Genomic DNA, 20,728 nt, shown 5'->3' with positions numbered 1-20,728 from the left:
TTAGGCCACTCGTTTAGCAAACAGTAACTGAATGCCTCGATGCCCGTCAGCCTGCTTTATATAGCAAGCCACGTGACTCACTGTCTATAGGAGCGAACCAATTGTGAACGCGGTGGTATACCTAAAATAATAATAATAATAATAACCGAGTATATAATGGTAGAGGTGACAAAAAGAGAATGTAAGAGGACAGGGGAGAGATCTTCGTCCATCATCATTACCCAAACGTACGCAATAAGCTTCCAGGCTGGGCGTGAAGTTGCAGGGCTGTCATGGCCTGGGGAAGGCTGAGGGGAGCGGGTGGCTGGGGGACCAGCAGTCACTAACAACAGCTGGCTGAGGGTTGTCTCACAGGAGACTGTAAACATCTGTCAAACGTCCCTGCTGGGATCACAACACCTGCTTCATGAATCTGAAGCAGGTATTTGCCAGAGAACGCAGAAGACAGACATTTTCCCAAACTCAATATCCCCAAAGTGTGAGATCAGACTTGTAACACCTTGCCCAACCAGACCCCTATATAGCCGTCCTGGAGAAACCCGGAGGATGAGGAAAACGCCTCAAATCCCTTTTCCAGAACTTCCCGTTTGGCCGGTTGTTGCTGCAGACAAGCAGCCCACCAAAGCCCTACCTACCGCTTTACTTTATAGAGCCAGACCAGAACCCTGACAGTGGAATATCAAGATCTATTAGGACTCTCAAGAGGGATTATTTTCATGCTGTTCTGCATTTATGTAATTATATTTTCAGTTATTTATTAACTAAACCGAGTTGGACACTAACAGATGTGGTTTAGTTTAAAAGTTTTGCAGAAAAGACCAGCTGTGGAGAGGTCTCTTGCACTTCAACCTGCAGCTCTCTGGATGTCCTCCCTTTAGTCTGTCAACACTATCCTTGTGCTAGCTGCAGTGTGGGAGGCACACAGAGATGTCCATGTGTCAATTTATTTCTCAAGCCTAGTTTTTTCCTGCTAGCTCTCCAGGCACTGCAGGACAAAATGGGTAACATAACTTATTCTGTTGAAAATACATAAAGAACTTCAAATACATTTATGGTTTACAAGTCGTGAACTTACAAATAAAACATATTTGACTGAATATCATGTCATTTTGTTTCACCTTATAGCACATGGCCTATAATATTTGATAAATGAAACTAAACATCCATAGTATATTTACTCAAAGCTATTGTTTGTGTATCAAAAACATTGTGCAATACAATGGACTAAAAATAACCCATACTATAAAAATGTAGCCCATCTCAAAGTTCATTGCATTTTTTCCCCGCTACCTTTGGGCCAAAAATACCATTTTAAGCACTTGTCAGAGAGACAGAAGTTTCCTGTCTTATCAAATAAACATGTTCCGCCTGATCTGTCTGGCTCCAGTGTTTTCTAACATTATAGTCAGTATATATGGCGCCACCACCACACTGCTGTCAGTCAATGATGTGACACACTGTCGTCAGTTGAGTAGTGGGACATAGAACTGTGGTTGTAATACTGAATGAGAGGGTACACACAAGTCTAATGACAGTGACAACACAGTCATTGGGCATTGTCTGATGTAAGACAATGGCCATTTGTTCTACTTGAGAATAGAGGAGCTTTGTCCAACATGACACGACTAGAAACACCTGATAATGACAAAAGGTCCAGTGGAGTGAATCAGGTGTGCCGTTTGCTCACACAAATGTACAGCTTTCCTCACTCTAGGTGAGGTAAACACTAGCCATAAAACGTTCAAAAGGTAATTCCATCTACCAATCAGGAGTTTTCTGGGTTATTGTAAACAAAGACTCAAAATGGGTGTTATCAATGGTTTCTGCTCTGACACTACCTGGAATCCTCTCTACCAGTGTGTGTGGCAGCCTTGTATCTGTAAAGCACGCAGCAGCTTGAATCCGGGGCCTACACGGAAAACACTTAAGGATTAACTGCAATTTTTTCCCACACTCAGGAGGGGAACCCACGAGAGGGCTGGTTTTCTTGATGCTTCAATGGTCAGCTTTAATCAAAAACTATTTTTTTTTCTTTCTAGTCTTGCAATGCCAGTCTGCTGTAACTTGTGCAGTGCAGCAGACTGGTTCTGCCTTTAACGGGAGAGGAGACGTCTTAACCCTTTACACGTGTGGGAATTGGCCTATATGGATAGGGTTTAATTTAAATGTTTCTTACAGAGTAAATATGAAATGCATAACCATGGCAGCAATTGAAAAGGGAACAGTTGAGATTATGGGAAAATTAGACCAAAAGGTGAGGACACAACAGTTCACCTGACAAGACTGAATCCAAACATTGACTGTTGATTTTATGTGCATTTTACACATTTACTGTACTTTAAGCCGCATTTGTTGAACTAAATCTGAAAATACTCTGGATACATTCAGAAACATATTTCTGAATATTCCTGAAAAAATGTGGGGTAGTTGCAACACAAGTGTTTCTCCTAGGATTTTTTTAAACAGCGGATTTAAAAAATAAAAATTTAGAGGCCGTCCTCTTGGCCGCAGAGCCAAAATTGTAATGTTTTAAAGCTAATTTCATGCAGTTCTACACATTTGCCATGGGTGGAGAGAAATGTACAGTTTAAGCTAGTTTCCTGCAATTCTACACATTTTGGCACGGGGCTGAGAAAACGTGCAGTTTTAAAGAAAATTTCCAAAAATTCTATACATTTTCCCATGGCTTGTGCCAAGTTCTTATGCCATCTGAGTGACTCAACATAACAAAATCAACAAGTGCCCCAAGCCATGACATTTCTGATTCTCCCTGTCTAGTGTTTATTCTGGTGATTGTTAGTTCTTAAATATGAACTTATTTAATATACACTGCTAAAAGAAATAAAGGGAACACTAAAATAACACATCCTAGATCTGAATGAATGAAATATTCTTATTAAATACTTTTTTCTTTACATAGTTGAATGTGCTGACAACAAAATCACACGAAATTAGCAATGGAAATCAAATTTATAACCCATGGAGGTCTGGATTTGGAGTCACACTCAATTTTAAAGTGGAAAACCACACTACAGGCTGATCCAACTTTGATGTAATGTCCTTAAAACAAGTAAAAATGAGCTCAGTAGTGTGTGTGGCCTCCACGTGCCTGTATGACCTCCTACAACGCCTGGGCATGCTCCTGATGCGGTGGGATGGTCTCCTGAGGGATCTCCTCCCAGACCTGGACTAAAGCATTCGCAAACTCCTGAGTCTGTGGTGCAACGTGCGTTGTGGATGGAGTCCCAGATGTGCTCAATTGTATCAGGTCTGGGAACGGCGGCCAGTCCATAGCATCAATGCCTCCTCGCAGGAACTGCTGACACACTCCAGCACATGAGTCTAGCATTGTCTTGCATTAGGAGAACCCAGGACAACCGCACCAGCATATGGTCTCACAAGGGTCTGAGGAGCTCAGCTCGGTACCTAATGGCAGTGCAGGCTACCTCTGGCGAGCCCATGTAGGGCTGTGCAGCCTCCCAAAGAAATGCACCCCACACCATGACTGACTCACCGCCAAACCGGTTATGCTGGAGGATGTTGCAGGCAGCAGAACTTCTCCACGGCGTCTCCAGACTGTCACATGTGCTCAGTGTGACCCTGCTTCATCTTGAAGAGCACAGGGCGCCAGTGGCAAATTGCCAATCTTGGTGTTCTCTGGCAAATGCCAAACTTTCCTGCACGGTGTTGGCTGTAAGCACAACCCCACCTGTGGACGTCGGGCCCTCATACCACCTCATGGAGTCTGTTTCTGACCGTTTGACAGACACATGCACATTTGTGGCCTGCTGGGGGTCATTTTGCAGGGCTCTGGCAGTGCTCCTTTTGCACAAAAGGCACGTGCGGTCCTGCTGCTGGGTTTTGCGCCTCCTACGGCCTCCTCCACGTCTCCTGATGTACTGGCCTGTCTCCTGGTACGCCTCCATGCTCTGGACACTACGCTGACAACACAGCAAACCTTCTTGCCACAGCTCGCATTGATGTGCCATCCTGGATGAGCTGCACTACCTGAAGCCACTTGTGTGGGTGGTAGACTCCGTCTCATGCTACCACTAGAGTGAAAGCACCGCCAGCATTCAAGTGACCAAAACATCAGCCAGGAAGCATAGAACTGAGAAGTGGTCTGTGGTCGCACCTGCAGAACCACTCCTTATTGGGGTGTCTTGCTAATTGCTATAATTTCCACCTGTTGTCTATTCCTTTGCACAACAGCATGTGAAATTTATTGTCAATCAGTGTTGCTTCCTAAGTGGACAGTTGATTTCACAGAAGTGTGATTGACTTGGAGTTACATTGTGTTGTTTAAGTGTTCCCTTTAATTTTTTGAGCAGTGTATATATATATATATATATATATATAATATATATATAATATATATATAATATTATATATATATATATACTATATATATACTAACACACACAACACCAGTTCAAAAGTTTGGGGTCACTTTGAAATGTCCTTGTTTTTTAAAGAAAAGCAAATCTGTCCATTAAAAAAACATAAAATTGATCAGAAATATAGTGTAGACATTGTTAATGTTGTAAATGACTATTGTAGCTGAATACGGCAGATTTTTTATGGAATATCTACATAGGCGTACAGAGGCCATTATCAGCAACCATCACTCCTGTGTTCCAATGGCACGTTGTGTTAGCTAATCCAAGTTTAGCTAATCCAAGTTTATCATTTAATAAGGCTAATTGATCATTAGAAAACCCTTTTGCAATTATGTTAGCACAGCTGAAAACCGTTGTGCTGATTAAAACAGCAATTAAAAAAATAACTGGCCTTCTTTAGACTAGTTGAGTATCTGGAGCATCAGCATTTGTGGGTTTGATTACAGGCTCAAATTGGCCAGAAACAAAGAACTTTCTTCTGAAACTCGTCAGTCTATTCTGTTGTGAGAAATGAAGGCTATTCCATGTGAGAAATTGCCAAGAAACTGAAGATCTCGTACAACGCTGTATACTACTCCCTTCACAGAACAGCGCAAACAGCCTCTAAACAGAATAGAAAGAGGAGTGGGAGGCCCCGGTGCACAACTGAGCAAGAGGACAAGTACATTAGTGTGTCTAGTTTGAGAAACAGACGCCTCACAAGTCCTCAACTGGCAGCTTCATTAAATAATACCCGCAAAACACCAGTCTCAATGTCAACAGTGAAGAGGAGACTCCGGGATGCTGGCCTTCTAGGCAGAGTTGTAAAGAAAAAAGCCATATCTCAGACTGGCAAATAAAAAAGAAAGATTAAGATAAGACACTGGACAGCGGAATATTGGGACAGACGAATCTAAGGTTGAGATGTTCAGGAGTCTTATGGCTTGGGGGTAGAAGCTGTTTAGAAACCTCTTGGATATTTGAGTGGAAGCAACGATTTCGCACCGGTGCTAAATTCATTTGATTTATTACGATCACCATTAGCCGACATTAGTCTTACTGGTGTCCGACGTATAACAAAAAAGACAGACAAAATACATGAACATGTAGTGTGTGTCAGTTGCACATACACTACAAGTCAAAAGTTTAGAACACCTACTTATTCAAGGATTATTCTTTATTTTTACTATTTTCTACATTGTAGAATAATAGTGAAGACATCAAAACGATGAAATAACACACATGGAATCATGTAGTAACCAAAAAATGTTTTAAAAAAAATCAAAATATATTTTATATTTGAGATTCTTCAAATAGACACCCTATGCCTTGATGACAGCTTTGCACACTCTTGGGTAGCGGAATGACTTTGGCTTCCCTCCAGGTCTGAGGAATATAGTGGAAACACTGATAAGACAAATAAATTACAAGGGGTTGAGAGAGAGGACTAACTGGTGTCTCCAAGTGGCCACACTCCTCTACAAAGTGTACACAGGTCCTAAGTCATTTCAATGCACTTATGACTCAGTCATAATTTTGGAGCACATAGAAAGAAGTCTTGAATGCATTCAGGTGCTTATGTCACAGCGAATCTTCTTCACAATAGATAAACATAGGCTCATTCTGTTCGGAACAACCCAGGGTATGACGCCATGTCATTTTGTAACATTTTGTGCATCAAACAGTGATCATAAATGTTGACACTGTATATGACATGAGTTTTATATGGAAATATGAAGTGCACATTTGGACTCACAGGTGTTTGGCTTGCTTGTATGACATACCTTGATCATACCTCGATTACAAATTACGTCATAAAGGAAAACGTCCCTAGCGGGCAGAACAGATATGACAGCTGGTTAGACAAAAGAAAAGGGGCTGGGTTTGAGTGAAAGAGCGGGAAGACTGAGGAACAAAGGGCGAAGCTGTGCTATCGTAAATACAGTATCCTATGCATTCTAAATTACCGCCCATTTGGAAAAGGAAAATGCAATAAATATTTACTCTGAGCTGCGCTTCGGTAGGTTGGTGGTAGATGGAAGGCCGTGTTGCCCAACCGAGTCCTTTGAAGAATGTCTCTGCTGGTCAATTGGATACGTTGTAGTAACGTCGTTGTGTGGTAGACGGGATACTCTGTCCTATCCTAATTTAAGTTTGCAGCTGCTGTTGCTAACTCAACGTCTAGGAGGTATCACTTCTATAGTGAATAAGAGTTCAAAGTTCATACCATTCGCAACGAAAGCTCACGCTGAGGTTGGCTTAGTTCTGTAGTTGACATGTTAGTCCCTTTTAACGCAGAGGCTGCAGACCTCTGGTACTTGGAACACCTGCATTACTAGCTGTTTGGGGTTTTAGGCTGGGTGTCTGTACAGCACTTCGAGATATTAGCTGATGTACGAAGGGCTATATAAAAATAAAATTGATTGATTGATTGAACAGAAGGTTACATTTTCGTCAAGGGTTTATATAGTGGCGGGAGAAAAGGGGTGTGTTTCATAATTTACAACCCATGTCTCTTCACGTGGGCGGGCCACTGAGTCAGGCCTAATTCACTCATGAAAACCCAATTCTCACATTTTAGAAGCTAAAATCACATTTCATCCCATCACGAATAATTTCATGTTCAAACTTTTCAATTGAACAACAATTCCATGTGAATCCGATAACTCTGATGTGTAGACTTTCCACTGTAGAGTTTGTCATTCTATCATTGATGAGAATGTGCCAGATGACAACCGAACTGAAATAATATACACACCGCATATGTTCAATTGGTCGGATTACCAGAATATAGTTAATTTCCCCCCAACTTCTGATGTTCCCAGAATCTCTATGTTAACCAAGGGGTTTTCTAATGTCACATCAGTAGAATAGAGAGTGAAAGGGGGGGGGGGGGGAAGAGGTATTTATTGACTGTCATAAACCTACCCCCAGGCCAACGTCATGACATAAGCATTCATTCAAACAGCACTTTCGTGCGTTCTGCCAGCAGCTCTTCGCAATGCTTCAAGCATTGCGCTGTTTATGACTTCAAACCTATCAGGCTGGTGTAACCGATGTGAGATGGCTAGCTAGTTAGCGGGGTGCACGCTAATAGCGTGTCACTCGCTCTGAGACTTGGAGTAGTTGTCCCCTTGCTCTGCATGGGTAACGCTGCTTCGAGGGTGGCTGTTGTCGATGTGTTCCTGGTTCGAGCCCAGGTAGCGTCGAGGAGAGGGATGGAAGCTATACTGTTACATTGGCAATACTAAGTGCCTATAAGAACATCCAATAGTCAAAGGTATATGAAATACAAATCGTAGAGAGAGAAATAGTCCTATAATTCCTATAATAACTACAACCTAAAACTTCTTACCTGGGAATATTGAGAGCCTCACGTAAAAGGAACCACCAGCTTTCATATGTTCTCATGTTCTGAGCAAGGAACTTAAACGTTAGCTTCTACATGGCACATAATTGCACTGTTTACTTTCTTTCTCCAACACTTTGTTTTTGCATTATTTAAACCAAATTGAACATGTTTCATTATTTATTTGAGGCTAAATTGATTTTATTGATGTATTATATTAAGTTAAAATAAGTGTTCATTCAGTATTGTTGTAATTGTCATTATTACAAATAAAGAAGTAAAAATCTGCCGATTAATCAGTATCGGCTTTTTTTGGTCCTCCAATAAATCGGTATCGGTGTTGAAAAATCATAATCGGTCGACCTCTAGTTCAGACTCACCTAAAATATCCATAGGCTAAATGTCAATGAGGTGTAAAAGTCGTAATATAATCAATTGTAGACATTATATATAAATTATTTTGGAAAACAATGTTTGGACATGTAAAAACAACATTAGAACGCAGCATTGAGTGTCAGAGAACTTCTACATTGTTTGGGACTCTGGACATGGTTTACCACCCCCTGGAGCTCTGCTCATTGAGTACTTAAAACATACTCGCCTGTGGTGGTGTTCAGAGATGTCTTCTTCACGCACCCTCCAAGTTGACGACCTGCTTTCAGTTCACACCAGGTTAAGCTACTGCGCTTCGCCTCAGAGCCACAACCCATTGCAAATTAGGCAAGGATAATGCCTATGACCAAGAGTCAAAAGTGCTCAATAAACTTTACGCAAACCGAAGACATAATGCCATGTGTCCACCCTCAGAGCTCGAGGTCGACTAAACTGTTCAATTTGGGCTAGATTACTCTCCTTAAACACTGAAGAAAAATATAAAAACGCAACAATGTTGGTCCCATGTTTCATGAGCTGAAATAAAGAACCCAGAAATTTTACATAGATATATAAAAAAAAAAAAAAAAAAATGTGTTTACATCCCTGATAATGCGCATACGTTCAACAGGCCTCACAACCGCAGACCACGAGTACGGCGAGCGGTATGCTGATGTCAACATTGTGAACAGAGTGCCCCATGGTGGCGGTGGGGTTATGGTATGGGCAGGCATAAAATACAGACAATGAAGACAATTGCATTTTATCTATGGCAATTTGAAGGCACAGAGACACCGTGACGAGATCCTAAGGCCCATTGCCGTGCTATTCATCCGCCGCCATTACCTCATGTTTCAGCATGATAATGCACAGCCCCATGTTGCAAGGATCTGTACACAATTCCTGGAACCTGAAAATGTCCCAGTTATTCCATAGCCTGCATACTCAGACATGTCACCCATTGAGCATGTTTGGGATGTTCTGGATCGACGTGTACAACAGCGTGTTCCAGTTCCCGCCAATATCCAGCAACTTTGCACTGCCATTGAAAAGGAGTGGGACAATATTCCACAGGCCACAATCAATAGCCTGATCAACTCCATGCGAAGAAGATGTGTAGCGCTGCAATAGGCAAATGGTCACACCAGATACTGACTGGTTTTCAGATCCCCAACCATACTTCATTTGTTTATGTGACCAAGAGGCATATCTGTATTCGCAGTCATGTGAAATCCATAGATTAGTGCCTAATGAATTTATTTCAATTGTCCGATTTCTTTATAGGAACTGTAACTCAGTAAAATCTTTAATTGTTGAATGTTGTTAATATTTATGTTCAGTATAAGGTCAATCAATTAACTGACCAACATTTCGATCCCACACATGATCATCCCTCACTGTTTTTATAAAACAGGTCACTGCAACCTGGACTCACGGGGTAGATGTAACAAACGAAAAAATAAATAAAATGTAATGCAGGATTAACTAAGCAAGTCAGTTAAGAACAAATTCTTATTTACAATGACGGCCTACTGGGGAACAGTGGGTTAACTGTCTTGTTCAGGGGCAGAACAACAGATCTGTACCTTGTCAGCTTGGGGATTCGATCCAGCAACCTTTCGGTTACTGGCCCAACGCTTTAACTACTAGGCTACCTGCCTCCCCAACACTCAAATTAGTATGATACATAAGGTATGTATTATTTGTGGATGTCCATAATCCATTTCGTATGACATGTTACAAGTTTCAATTCGTACGATGTTACCAATTTGCAAAAGTATAATACATATCTGCTCGTCGAACATCAAAATTCTAAAATCATGGGCATTAATATGGAGTTGGTCCCCCACTTTGCCACTATAAACAGCCTCCACTCTTCTGGGAAGGCTTTCCACTAGATGTTGGAACATTGCTGCGGAGACTGGCTTCCATTCAGCCACAAGAGCATTAGTGAGGTCGGACACTGATATTGGGCGATTAGGCCTGGCTCGCAGTCTGCATTCCAATTCAACCCAAAGGTGTTCAATGGGGTTGAGGTCAGGGCTCTGTGCAGGCCAGTCAAGTTCTTCCACACCGATCTCAACAAACCATTTCTTTATGGACCTCGTTGTGCACTGGGGGCATTGTCATGCTGAAACAGGAAAGGGCCTTCCCCAAACTGTTGCCACAAAGTTGGAAGCACATAATTGTCTGGAACGTCATTGTATGCTATAGTGTTAAGATTTCCCTTCACTGGAACTAAATGGCCTAGCCCAAACCATGAAAAACAGCCCCAGACCACTATTTCTCCACCAAAACGTCACAGTTAGCACTATGCATTGGGGCAGGTAGGGTTCTCCTGGCATCCACCAAACCCAGATTCGTCCATCGGACTGCCAGATGGGGAAGCGTGATTCATCTCTCCAGAGAATGCGTTTCCACTGCTCCAGAGTCCAATGGTGGCGAGCTTTACACCACTCCAGCCGATGCTTGGCATTGAGCATGGTGAGCTTAAGCTTGTGTGCAGCTGCTCGCCATGGAAACCCATTTCATTAAGCTCCCGACGAACAGTTCTTGTGCTGAAGTTGCTTCCAGAGGCAGTTTGGAACTCAGTAGTGATTGTTGCAACCGAGGACATACCATTTTTACGCACTTCAGCACTCGGCAGGCCCGTTCTGTGAGCTTGTGCGGCCTACCACTTCGCGGCTGAGCCGTTATTGCTCCTAGACGTTTCCACTTCACAATAACATAACTTGCAGTTGACCAGGGCAGCTCTAGCAGGGCTGACTTGTTGGAAAAGTGTCATCCTTCAACGTGATGGTGCCACGTTGAAAGTCACTGAGCTCTTCAGTAAGGCCCTTCTACTGCCAATGTTTGTCAATGGAGACATTGCATGGCCGTGTGCTCGATTTTTTACACCTGTCAGCAACGGGTCTGGCTGAAATGGTCGAATCCACAAATTTGAAGGGCTGGCCACATACATTATATATACAAAAGTATGTTACGAATTTGCTAACTGTATGGTAATTCCTAACGCTAACATTACCTAGGTGGCTAACGTTAGCTGGGTTAGGGGTTAAGGTTAAAGGGTTGGGGTTAGCTAACATGCTCTCCCAGCCCTCTCATGCCCAATTATTCTCAGGTGTGTACAAAAAACAGCCTATAGTAAAGTTTAATTACACACAACAGGATAAATAAATCAGGGTATATATTTCACACTCACCAGGTTCCGAAGCGACGGTTCATCCAATATTGAATATCTTTCAGCTGACATTTTCAGTATTTAGGGTAACGTCACAATGACAGGTAAAATGTTAACTCAAAAAGGAAGAAAAAGCCGGCTTTTGATTTGGAAACGTCCTTCAAACAAAGAACGACGCGGGTTAAACGTGTGGACCCTATCAATTTAATAAAGCAGACCAGCAGGATACAAATGCTGGCAACAATTGTGTCCCAAAAGACAAGTCCCCTTTTCACGTGTCGGAATTGATGCTCCACCTGCTCGAATATTTACGGTTTCTTCCAAGCAACTTTACATAGAACTTGTCTTATCACAATGCAAATTCCTGCCTCAAAATAACTTTTGGATTACGTTAATAAGAAACGACTGGAGTGCCCTAGAGATGAAAAACATATACTTCTTAAATTCTGCCTTTTATTACTTCTCTCTCCTAAAACCTTTCGAATACGAGAAGCGAAGTTTGAAACAGAAAGCGCGAGCTTTGAATCCAGAATTCCCACTAATGTTAGGTCTGTCCCGCCCATTCAATAGACTCCTCGACCAATTGAAAAACAGATATTCAAAACTGACACAGTGGATGGATTGTTAGTCAAGAAGTAATGAATTATTTTTGAAAAAATCTTGTTTATGTAAAATATTATATTTTTAAACAAGTAGATTACATATCTACTCTTTGGACATGCAATAGTGTTATGTTGTACTTAACATTTCTCTACTTGTCAAAGGTTAACTAATATTTAGATTGATCCAGATATGGTCATTAAAGTAAGCTATATTATATGTAACTTGGATAGTCCTGTTATGCCGAAACGTGCACGAGGGCGGGAGGGGGGGGGGGGCAGGACCGAGGTTGGGAAACACAGCTATAGGATGTCAACCTCATGCAGACAAATGAATATGCTGAATTGTGGATGTTTCAAAGGCAGCGGCACAAATAGCTGAGTAGAGTGCGCCCACCAGTGAACAATATGAGAACTACCTGAAGGCAATCGCCGATGGCCATCCCTATGGGGGCTAAAGTGCCTTCAGAAAGTCCGACATCAGTATCTCTAAAGAAGGGGAAAATAGAGTACCATTGACAAAGTACTCACTTGAATCTCAGCAAAGCTCCCTCCGGTCATACTACAGTAACCAGCAACATATGTGATATGTGCAGTTTTTACATGTGGAGGGTTCAAAGCATTATAGCCAATTATGATTATAGGAAAATAGCGATGTGATTAACACTTAATATTGAGGACACTCTTTTACATTAACAGTCATCCACAAGCACCAAAACACTGATACTAAGGATTTATTAAAAGTATGAAGATAATATCACAAAGCATACAAAAAACAAACAGTTCAATAGGTGCAGCCCTAAATACAAATAATGCTTTGATACTGTATGTGTCATTGATTTTGTATTATTCAGTGAAGAGTACAATTTCTTTGTGGCGCTTTAAGATTTCTTACATACCTGTATACATTTTTACATAGGTTTTTCAAGAGTATATTAAGGTGGGTTTCCTAAATTCTATACAATTGATATTAAAAGTTTAAAACTTAAAAGATTACAAAAAGCTGAAAGTTATATGACAAACTATTGGAATCATTCAAATATTTAAGTTTGACTCTTTAGACTTTAAAAAGGAAGAGCAACTGAAACATACACAGGCAATAAAGAGACTCTGGTCGTGTTCCAGGAGGACTACATTGCATTGCATCAACCACTGGTTTGCGCCACATCTTCTGTTGCACAATCTGGCATCAGATTGTTAAACAATGTGGTTTGCTGATATGTTAAACACCTTCCCAAGTGTAGTGAGATCTGGCAGGCATCGGCAATGTAGCCAGCCAGTAACGCCACCACTGTTAGTGACAGACTACAGCACACACAAAAAGCATTTGGTGATTGTCTGCAGCTCTTTCCATCGACAGTCTTGCCCTCACTCATCTTCCTGTTCTTTGTTTTGCTTCTTAGGCACCTAGAAATGAATGTTGATACAGAAAAACATTCAACTATAAACAAATAATTATGGCCACCATAGAGGCTCTAAAGAAATAAGGATTGTTTACCTTTGATGGCCCTGCATTCCTTGGTCCTTTAATCCTTGGTCCCTCATTATTTTCTCTTAGGGGAGGTCTGGCAGATGGATACAACATATTTCATTACATTTGGAAGCCTTATCACTATATTATACAAAATAAAACACTTTCAACCCTAGTTCTGTAACACAAGACGTAATCCAAATATGATGTACCCAAACAATTTCAAATGAAGTTGTGCCAAATCAAATTAAACAAATGTTAAAATTACATTATTACAGCAAGTGTCATTGTTCTTACCCCACAGCTGCTGCAGAGTTGGATTTGTGGCCTTCACTGAATACCAAGTGGCCCCCCTCTGCCTCACTCCCATGCTGGGGCCTGTTCTTCACCTGAGGATCACAGTTTGAGATCTTCCCTGGAATGGGTAGCCCACTGTGGACTCTCTGCCATTCATTTGGGCTTTGCACCTGGGGCTTCTCTCTTTCCAGCCCATCCAAGGGGACCGCTTTAGACGCAAGCATGTGCACACACAAAATTTGATGTAAAAATTTTACATAGGTGGATAGATGGAACCCAAGCAACATCGACTTTGTTTTAAAGCAATCAGTGTTGTTCAAAATGATTGTGCATTGGTGAACGTGGGGTTCAGTGTCTTACATTGGTGCTTGAGTCTCCTCTGCACCTCAGAGGAGCTCCATCCACGGCTCTCTTTGAGAGGAAGAGATGGTTTTTGAAAGGACACTTTGTTGACCTTATCCACTAAGGGAGCCGTGCGAGGTCGGAAGTCACATTTATCCTGTAAACAAAGTGTCAGGCTATACTCAATTACTAGGTAATTACTATGGAACAGCATATTACCGCAATGAAAATACTGGAGTAATTACAATGTTAATACACAGGAATGGGAGCAAAGGGTTGTTGGATTTTTTCTACCCCTGTCAAAACAACTTTTCTCCGTCATTGGTAATGTGACAGGACTATTTGACCTTAATGGCATACACTATTTGAACATGATCTACATTATACAGCACCATCTCTTGCACTGTAAATAATGTACCTGGTGGTGAAAGACAACGGCCTCCTCCAGGGCTACTCCACAGAACTCACATGGAATGACCACGTCTCTCTGTAGTGGACTGGCAGGTGGACTACAGGAGAGCGGGGAGACTGAACGGGGGAAGTTGGGGAAGCTAGGGGTGTCAGGTGGGATGTGCAGAAGACCACCAGCACCCCTAGCAATCCTGTCATCATAGCATGGAGACGGAGGTCGCTTGCTGAAAGATGCAAAGGCTGAGGCAGGACTACAGCCAGTCTGAAAGCCAACAAAGACAGGTGTGAGGGGGGGAAATGTATTTCTGCTAACCAGATAGGCCGTGGCTAGCTACCCTCAGGTGATTACCACATGATACACACTATCGATCAGCCCTGAGATGGAAAATTACTAACAGTTCTAACAGTCACACATTGTGGCATTCCTCAATAACTATTTACGTTATATAATTATGTTCTTAAAGGGGATGGGGGGATACCAAGTGCAAGACACAAACTGGACAGTGACCAATAATAAATTGTTTTTGTGTTGTGTTATTTTTGTATGTCAGTTTGTTTTGGATAGATTGTTTGCCTTCGTGCTTAGTTTGTGGATCCCTCTGTGAGAATGAATGTATGTGGATTTGTGTGTGTGGGGAGAGAATGTATATTGACTTGACTGAGTTCTGTAGAAAAACAATGCAAAACAAATAGTCAAAAACAAAAATAATAATTAACTGTACTCAGGAGGAGATTCTAGGAAACTAGTCCAGAGGGAGCAAACAAGAGCAACGAAACAATGTGCACTCACAGTAAGGAAATAAGGGGCATGAGTTTATAACCAACTGCTGCAGCATGTAAAGGAAATTGATTCCCTGGTCGGCTCAGGCTCAGTCTCCATGGCGTTAGCGTGACTTGTAGGCTAAGCAGCAAAAGATCCTTCTAACCTGGTGTAAAATGAGGTCCTCTTCAGGAAACAGCTCCTCACAGAACTCACAGGGCAACATGGTGTCTACATGGGAGAAAAAGAGCAGAGAAATAATGGGTAAAGTTAGAAATATGATTTTATTCCGAACTTGTTTTTGATCATGACAGGGTTGAAGAAAGTCAAAATGTAAAAGGGAGAGGAGGGCAGCATACTGTAACAATATCAATCTCACATGAAAACAAACAAGGACAATAACTGGTATTTTAGTATAGCATCTGACCTGTCTGGTCATGTTCTGGTGCTGTATTGGTGCCAGTGGTGATATGTTGGTAGTTGTTATTAGGGGGAGTGATAGGAGAGCCGCTGCTGGACATCCTTCCAAATTTGTGGTCCCAGACATCTGTCCACAATGCCCCCGCTCCTCCCCCTACATCCCCTGTGTCTCCATCACTCTGCAGGCTAAGGGCCAGAAGGTAGTCCAGGCTGGCAGAGTCTTCTCCCAGTGATTGGTCTGCAGGCCATGCCAATGATGCCATGTTGTTATTGTTGTTGCCCAGCACTGCAACTTCCTGTTCCAGTACTGGGGACAACACATGAGATGTTTTTACAATCACACAAAAAAGTTATTAAATTAAACAGTTTTCTACTTTAATATAGGCCAGGGCGTTTTATCAAACTGACCATCCGACCGATCCTCGACTTCAGCGATGTCATTTACAAAATAGCCTCCAATACTCTACTCAATAAATTGGATGCAGTCTATCACAGTGCCATCTGTTTTGTCACCAAAGCCCCATATACTACCCACCACTGCGACCTGTACGCTCTCGTTGGCTGGCCTTCGCTTCATACTCGTCGCCAAACCCACTGGCTCCAGGTCATCTACAAGACCCTGCTAGGTAAAGTCCCCCCTTATCTCAGCTCGCTGGTCACCATAGCAGCACCCACCTGCAGAACGCGCTCCAGCAGGTATATCTCTCTGGTCACCCCCAAAACCAATTCTTCCTTTGGCCGCCTCTCCTTCCAGTTCTCTGCTGCCTATGACTGGAATGAACTACAAAAATCTCTGAAACTGGAAACACTTATCTCCCTCACTAGCTTTAAGCACCAGCTGTCAGAGCAGCTCACAGATTACTGCAACTGTACATAGCTCATCTATAATTTAGCCCAAACAACTACCTCTCCCCCTACTGTATTTATTTTGCTCCTTTGGACCCCATTATTTCTATCTCTACTTTGCACATTCTTCCACTGCGAATCTACCATTCCAGTGTTTTACTTGCTATATTGTATTTACTTCGCCACCATGGCCTTTTTTTGCCTTTACCTCCCTTATCTCACCTCATTTGCTCAAATTGTATATAGACTTATTTTTCTACTGTATTATTGACTGTATGTTTGTTTTACTCCATGTGTAACTGTGTTGTTGTATGTGTCGAACTGCTTTGCTTTATCTTGGCCAGGTCGCAATTGTAAATGAGAACTTGTTCTCAACTTGCCTACCTGGTTAAATAAAGGTGAAATAAATAAAATAAAAATACCAGACTAAGTTGAAGTAAATGTTTTTTGGGATAATGTGAAAACTTGAACACTTTGTATGAGCCATTGGCAGACTTACAGTGGCTGAAGTCTGTATTCCTAGGGGCAACGTTCCCCCTTTCTCCCAGGCCCACTTGCCCCCGGGTGCTGTTGTGCACTCTGGCCTCCAGTGGCCGTGGCAGGGCCCTGCGGTCAGACGCACTGGCGTTGTTGTTCTTGTGGCCTTCTCCCTTCTGGGCCCTCAGCAGGTTACGGATGGAGTGAGATTCAAACCATGTTCCTGGAGACTGGGTCTCTGCTGGGCTGTGAGTTGCCCGGCTGTTGTTTCTCTCTTGAGGTGGTGTGAGGCTACCACACAAGGCTGGGTGGACAGCTTGCTCCCTCAACATTACATTGCACTTGCAGAATGGACAGGGTTCTGTGCGCGTCCCACAATAATCCTCATGCTCCTTGGACTGACTGAAAACCAGCTCCAGTTCACAGTACTGACACGGCACCATCCGCTGATTGCACTCAGATCTCTGGAAAAGAGGTCAGATGAAAATGCAATGAAATACATAATGTGACCATCACAAGGTCTCCATCCTAATACAAGTTGTACATACCTGGTGGGATTCCATGAGGCTTTTCTCAATCTTTAAACCGCACTTACATTTCACCTGAAATTAAAATAAAATGTTTGTGAAGCCTCCTGTATAACAATTGTACAGAAACTTTGGGGATGTTCACTCAAGTTTCTAGTTCACCCACTTCCTGGCTCCTGCCCACTCCATCGTTAGCACCATACCTGCATGTGCTCTTGTTCCTTGTGCTGCTGCAGATCTGAACGAGGCACTGGCTCTTGGCACACAACACACAGAGCAATATTCCGGCGACAGTGACTCTCATGAGTAGTGAAATTAGCCTCTGGAATGTCATGCTGACTAGAGAGTGAGAGAGACGAAAATGAGCAAGAAAGAGGGGTCAGACAGAATGTATCTATTAACATTGTGCCTACTTCTCAACTTGCCTGAATCTTCATACACTACATGACCAAAAGTATGTGGACACCTGCTCGTCAAACATCTCATTCCAAAATCATGGGCATTAATATGGTGTTGGTCCCCCTTTGCTGGTATAACAGCCTCCACTCTTCTGGGAAGGCTTTCTACTAGACGTTGGAACATCGCTACAGGGTCTTGCTTCCATTCAGCTACAACAGCATTAGTGAGGTCGGGCACTGATATTGGGCGATTAGGCCTGGCTTGCAGTCGGCGGTCCAATTCATCCCAAAGGTGTTCGATATGCTGACATTGCTTCCAGAGGAAGCTTGGAATCTGGTAGAGTGTTGCAACCGAGGGAAAATAAATGTATGCACTATGTGCTTCAGCAGTCCCGTTCTGTGAGCTTGTGTGGCCTACCACTTTGCAGCTGAGCTGTTGTTGCTCCTAGACGTTTCCACTTCACAATAACAGCATTTACAGTTGACAGGTGCAGCTCTTGTAGGGCAGAAATTTGACGAACTGACTTGTTGGAAAGGTGGCATCCTACGACGGTGCCACATTGAAAGTCATTGAGCTCTTCAGTACGGGCCATTCTACTGCCAATGTTTGTATTTGGAGATAACATGGCTGTGTCCTCGATTTTATACACAAACAGCCGAATCGACTAAGGGTGTCCACATACTTTTGTATATAAAAGCGTACTTACCAATTGGCACAGAACTGTGTGCTTTCATTTGCCATGGCTTGCAGGGACATAAAAAGGGAGAAAAAAAGAGGATACAAGTGACATTTGAAACTGGGGTGGCAACCAATCCACTTAAGAAATCTGTGGCATCAAAGATCTCCTGTTATACCTAGTTTGTTAGATAGCCATAACTACCCACATTATTTCTAGCTAGTTCTCAGTATCTTCCCAAAATAAAGAATCGTATCGTGAACGTTCGATAATTAGCACACAGGCTAGCTCGAAAACGTTCCCATTTTGTATTGTCATTTGGCTGACAATGACCAAGCAAATATGCAACGTAGTTAGCTATCGTTTCTGTTCAATGCCGATAGCTTCGATTTAACCACATATACCCGTATCTATGAATGAGAAAGTTACATACCTCCTGCTGCTGTGACTTGGTCCCTTGTTTGTTTACTTCGCTGGTAGCTAGGCGTTAGTTGGCTAGTAGCTAGCTAAAGATGAGCCTTTAAAAAGCTGTTTTCAATAGCTAATGTGAGAATAAACTTCCTGAGCGACAAGAAAGCCCTTATGCTTACTTTATTTTAGTTTCACCCTAGCTAGCTTGCTGATTTCCAAGAACGTTAATGCAAACCATGTTAGCAAGCGTTTCCTGAAAGTAGCTACCGAGTGACGCACAAGTATCTAGTATCTGATTCGCTAATCGAAATACTGTTGACCAATGAGACCACCCAAAACGGTCAACAAACACTTCGTCAAAATGAATAGTATTTCTGAATGTTGTCTTCTGATAATAACATTTAATTGCCGAATGTTGATTTTGATAACCAATAGCCTAGGACATATTGATGGGAGTGGTTGTTAAAAGTAGTAGTAGATGTGATCTTATGCCAGGCCAGGCAGAGGGAGAGTGGAAGCAGTGAATGGTCAAGATGGGTTATCAAGAAAAGGTGTAATTTAGTCTTTAAAAAAACTCATACCCATTTTAAATAATTTCAATACAAACAGAATCTCCACAAATTCATTTTAATGTTAATTAAGCTATTCTGCTATGAATAATGTAATTTCAGACAATATTTTTAAGGCACAGTTTTGTTCAGATAAATGTTCTGTAAATTGTCCTATTTACAGCAGAGTATTGGACTCACAGTTGTAACAATCACATTGCCCACAAATTACCTTGTGTGTGTGATATATATATATATATAAGGTCACACTTTTTAAAATTCCTTAACCAAAGGTAAATGAATTGTTTAACAGCAATATCAAAAATATGATAACATGTAACTCCAAATCTATGGCATGCCAAACTGTTTTCAGTGGATATCTGGGAGGAAAAAAAATGTACTCAAAAATTAAGTTAGTGTAAAAAAAAGTAGCCCCCCCCCCCAAAAAAAAAAACTACACTGGACTTATTCAAGAAACATATGGTGTGTATTGTCTTATTCCCAACATATCATTGCCTATGGGGAATGTAACAGCACATTCAAAATCAATGTTGAACGTAATCAAATCTATAAGCACACATACTGGCGGTATATCAGGTGACTTTATCAGGTGACAGATCAAACATAGGCACATATTAGGAAAACTTATGAATATTACAAACATGCTGGAGATTTGTAAAGAAACACTAATCTTACAATTGCTTAAAACCATGTGTTGACTAGTAGACCATATTTTTACATGGATGTATTTTCCAACCAAGGGGCCAAATGAGATAAGTTTTTTTTACACAGCTTATTTACATTGCATTAAATTAAAGATTCTCCTGTACTTTTCTATATTTTTTTGCCAGTAGTTCTGAAAGTAGCACTAACGAGCCAAGTGGTCCCCGAAAATGACATACTACATCAAGTATGTGCAGATATGTGCAACACGTCATTAACCTCTCTCACTTTGCTGTGTGAGCATGACGTGCCTCTTGCTAGCTGTCACTCATATGGCAAGGGGCTGGAGCTCACTGGTTGAACTCAAATTGCTAGGGGACTGGCCCACTTGCGGGAAAATGGCACAGCACCGATTCCATAAAACAGTTGCTTTTAAACTTGGGATTTCGTGGCTAATTGAGGTAAGACAGCAATTCTGCTCATAGATTATGCATGCATGAACCACACATTAACACATCCAGCCCAAAGCAGCAGGTTTAAAAAATACTTAGTAGTCACGAAAGTTTCGGAGCATGTCTAAGGTATCAAATGGAGTAGCAC

At 41.9% G+C, this 20,728-nt stretch overlaps 2 protein-coding genes across 2 annotated transcripts in view; both read right to left on the bottom strand.

The window, feature by feature from the left end:
- LOC111958154 (smoothelin) overlaps window positions 1–11,805 on the bottom strand; it is an 80,700-nt gene extending 68,895 nt beyond the window's left edge. Inside the window, 1 exon segment of the mRNA XM_070436976.1 lies at window positions 11,303–11,805. Coding sequence (XP_070293077.1) covers window positions 11,303–11,353 — 51 coding nt within the window. The 5' untranslated portion in view covers window positions 11,354–11,805.
- A 936-nt stretch (window positions 11,806–12,741) lies between these two features.
- Window positions 12,742–19,176, bottom strand: LOC111957602 (TRAF-type zinc finger domain-containing protein 1). Its single transcript, XM_023978459.2, has 12 exons — window positions 18,940–19,176; window positions 18,537–18,573; window positions 17,635–17,770; window positions 17,453–17,506; window positions 16,927–17,368; window positions 15,589–15,888; window positions 15,328–15,392; window positions 14,409–14,663; window positions 14,009–14,147; window positions 13,649–13,856; window positions 13,379–13,445; window positions 12,742–13,287 (listed from the first exon to the last, which is right to left on the bottom strand). The coding sequence occupies exons 2-12, from the start codon at window positions 18,569–18,571 to the stop codon at window positions 13,249–13,251; spliced, it is 1,740 nt and encodes a 579-aa protein (XP_023834227.1). The 5' UTR covers window positions 18,572–18,573; window positions 18,940–19,176; the 3' UTR covers window positions 12,742–13,248.
- Window positions 19,177–20,728: the final 1,552 nt, after the last annotated feature.

This window comes from Salvelinus sp. IW2-2015, linkage group LG33, assembly GCF_002910315.2.
Source record: "Salvelinus sp. IW2-2015 linkage group LG33, ASM291031v2, whole genome shotgun sequence".
Classification (NCBI taxonomy): domain Eukaryota; kingdom Metazoa; phylum Chordata; class Actinopteri; order Salmoniformes; family Salmonidae; genus Salvelinus; species Salvelinus sp. IW2-2015.
The sequence above is the reverse complement of the archived record's forward strand: the minus strand, read 5'-3'. Positions and strand labels throughout refer to the sequence as shown.

Excerpts from the sequence above, each read along its gene's own strand:
- LOC111957602 (XM_023978459.2), bottom strand. The coding sequence starts at position 18,571 with ATGGCAAATGAAAGCACACAGTTCTGTGCCAATTG. Across the intron at positions 17,507-17,634 it reads AGGAACAAGAGCACATGCAG|GTGAAATGTAAGTGCGGTTT; the intron begins GTATGGTGCTAA and ends TTTTAATTTCAG. Across the intron at positions 13,446-13,648 it reads AACTCTGCAGCAGCTGTGGG|ACCTCCCCTAAGAGAAAATA; the intron begins GTAAGAACAATG and ends TCCATCTGCCAG.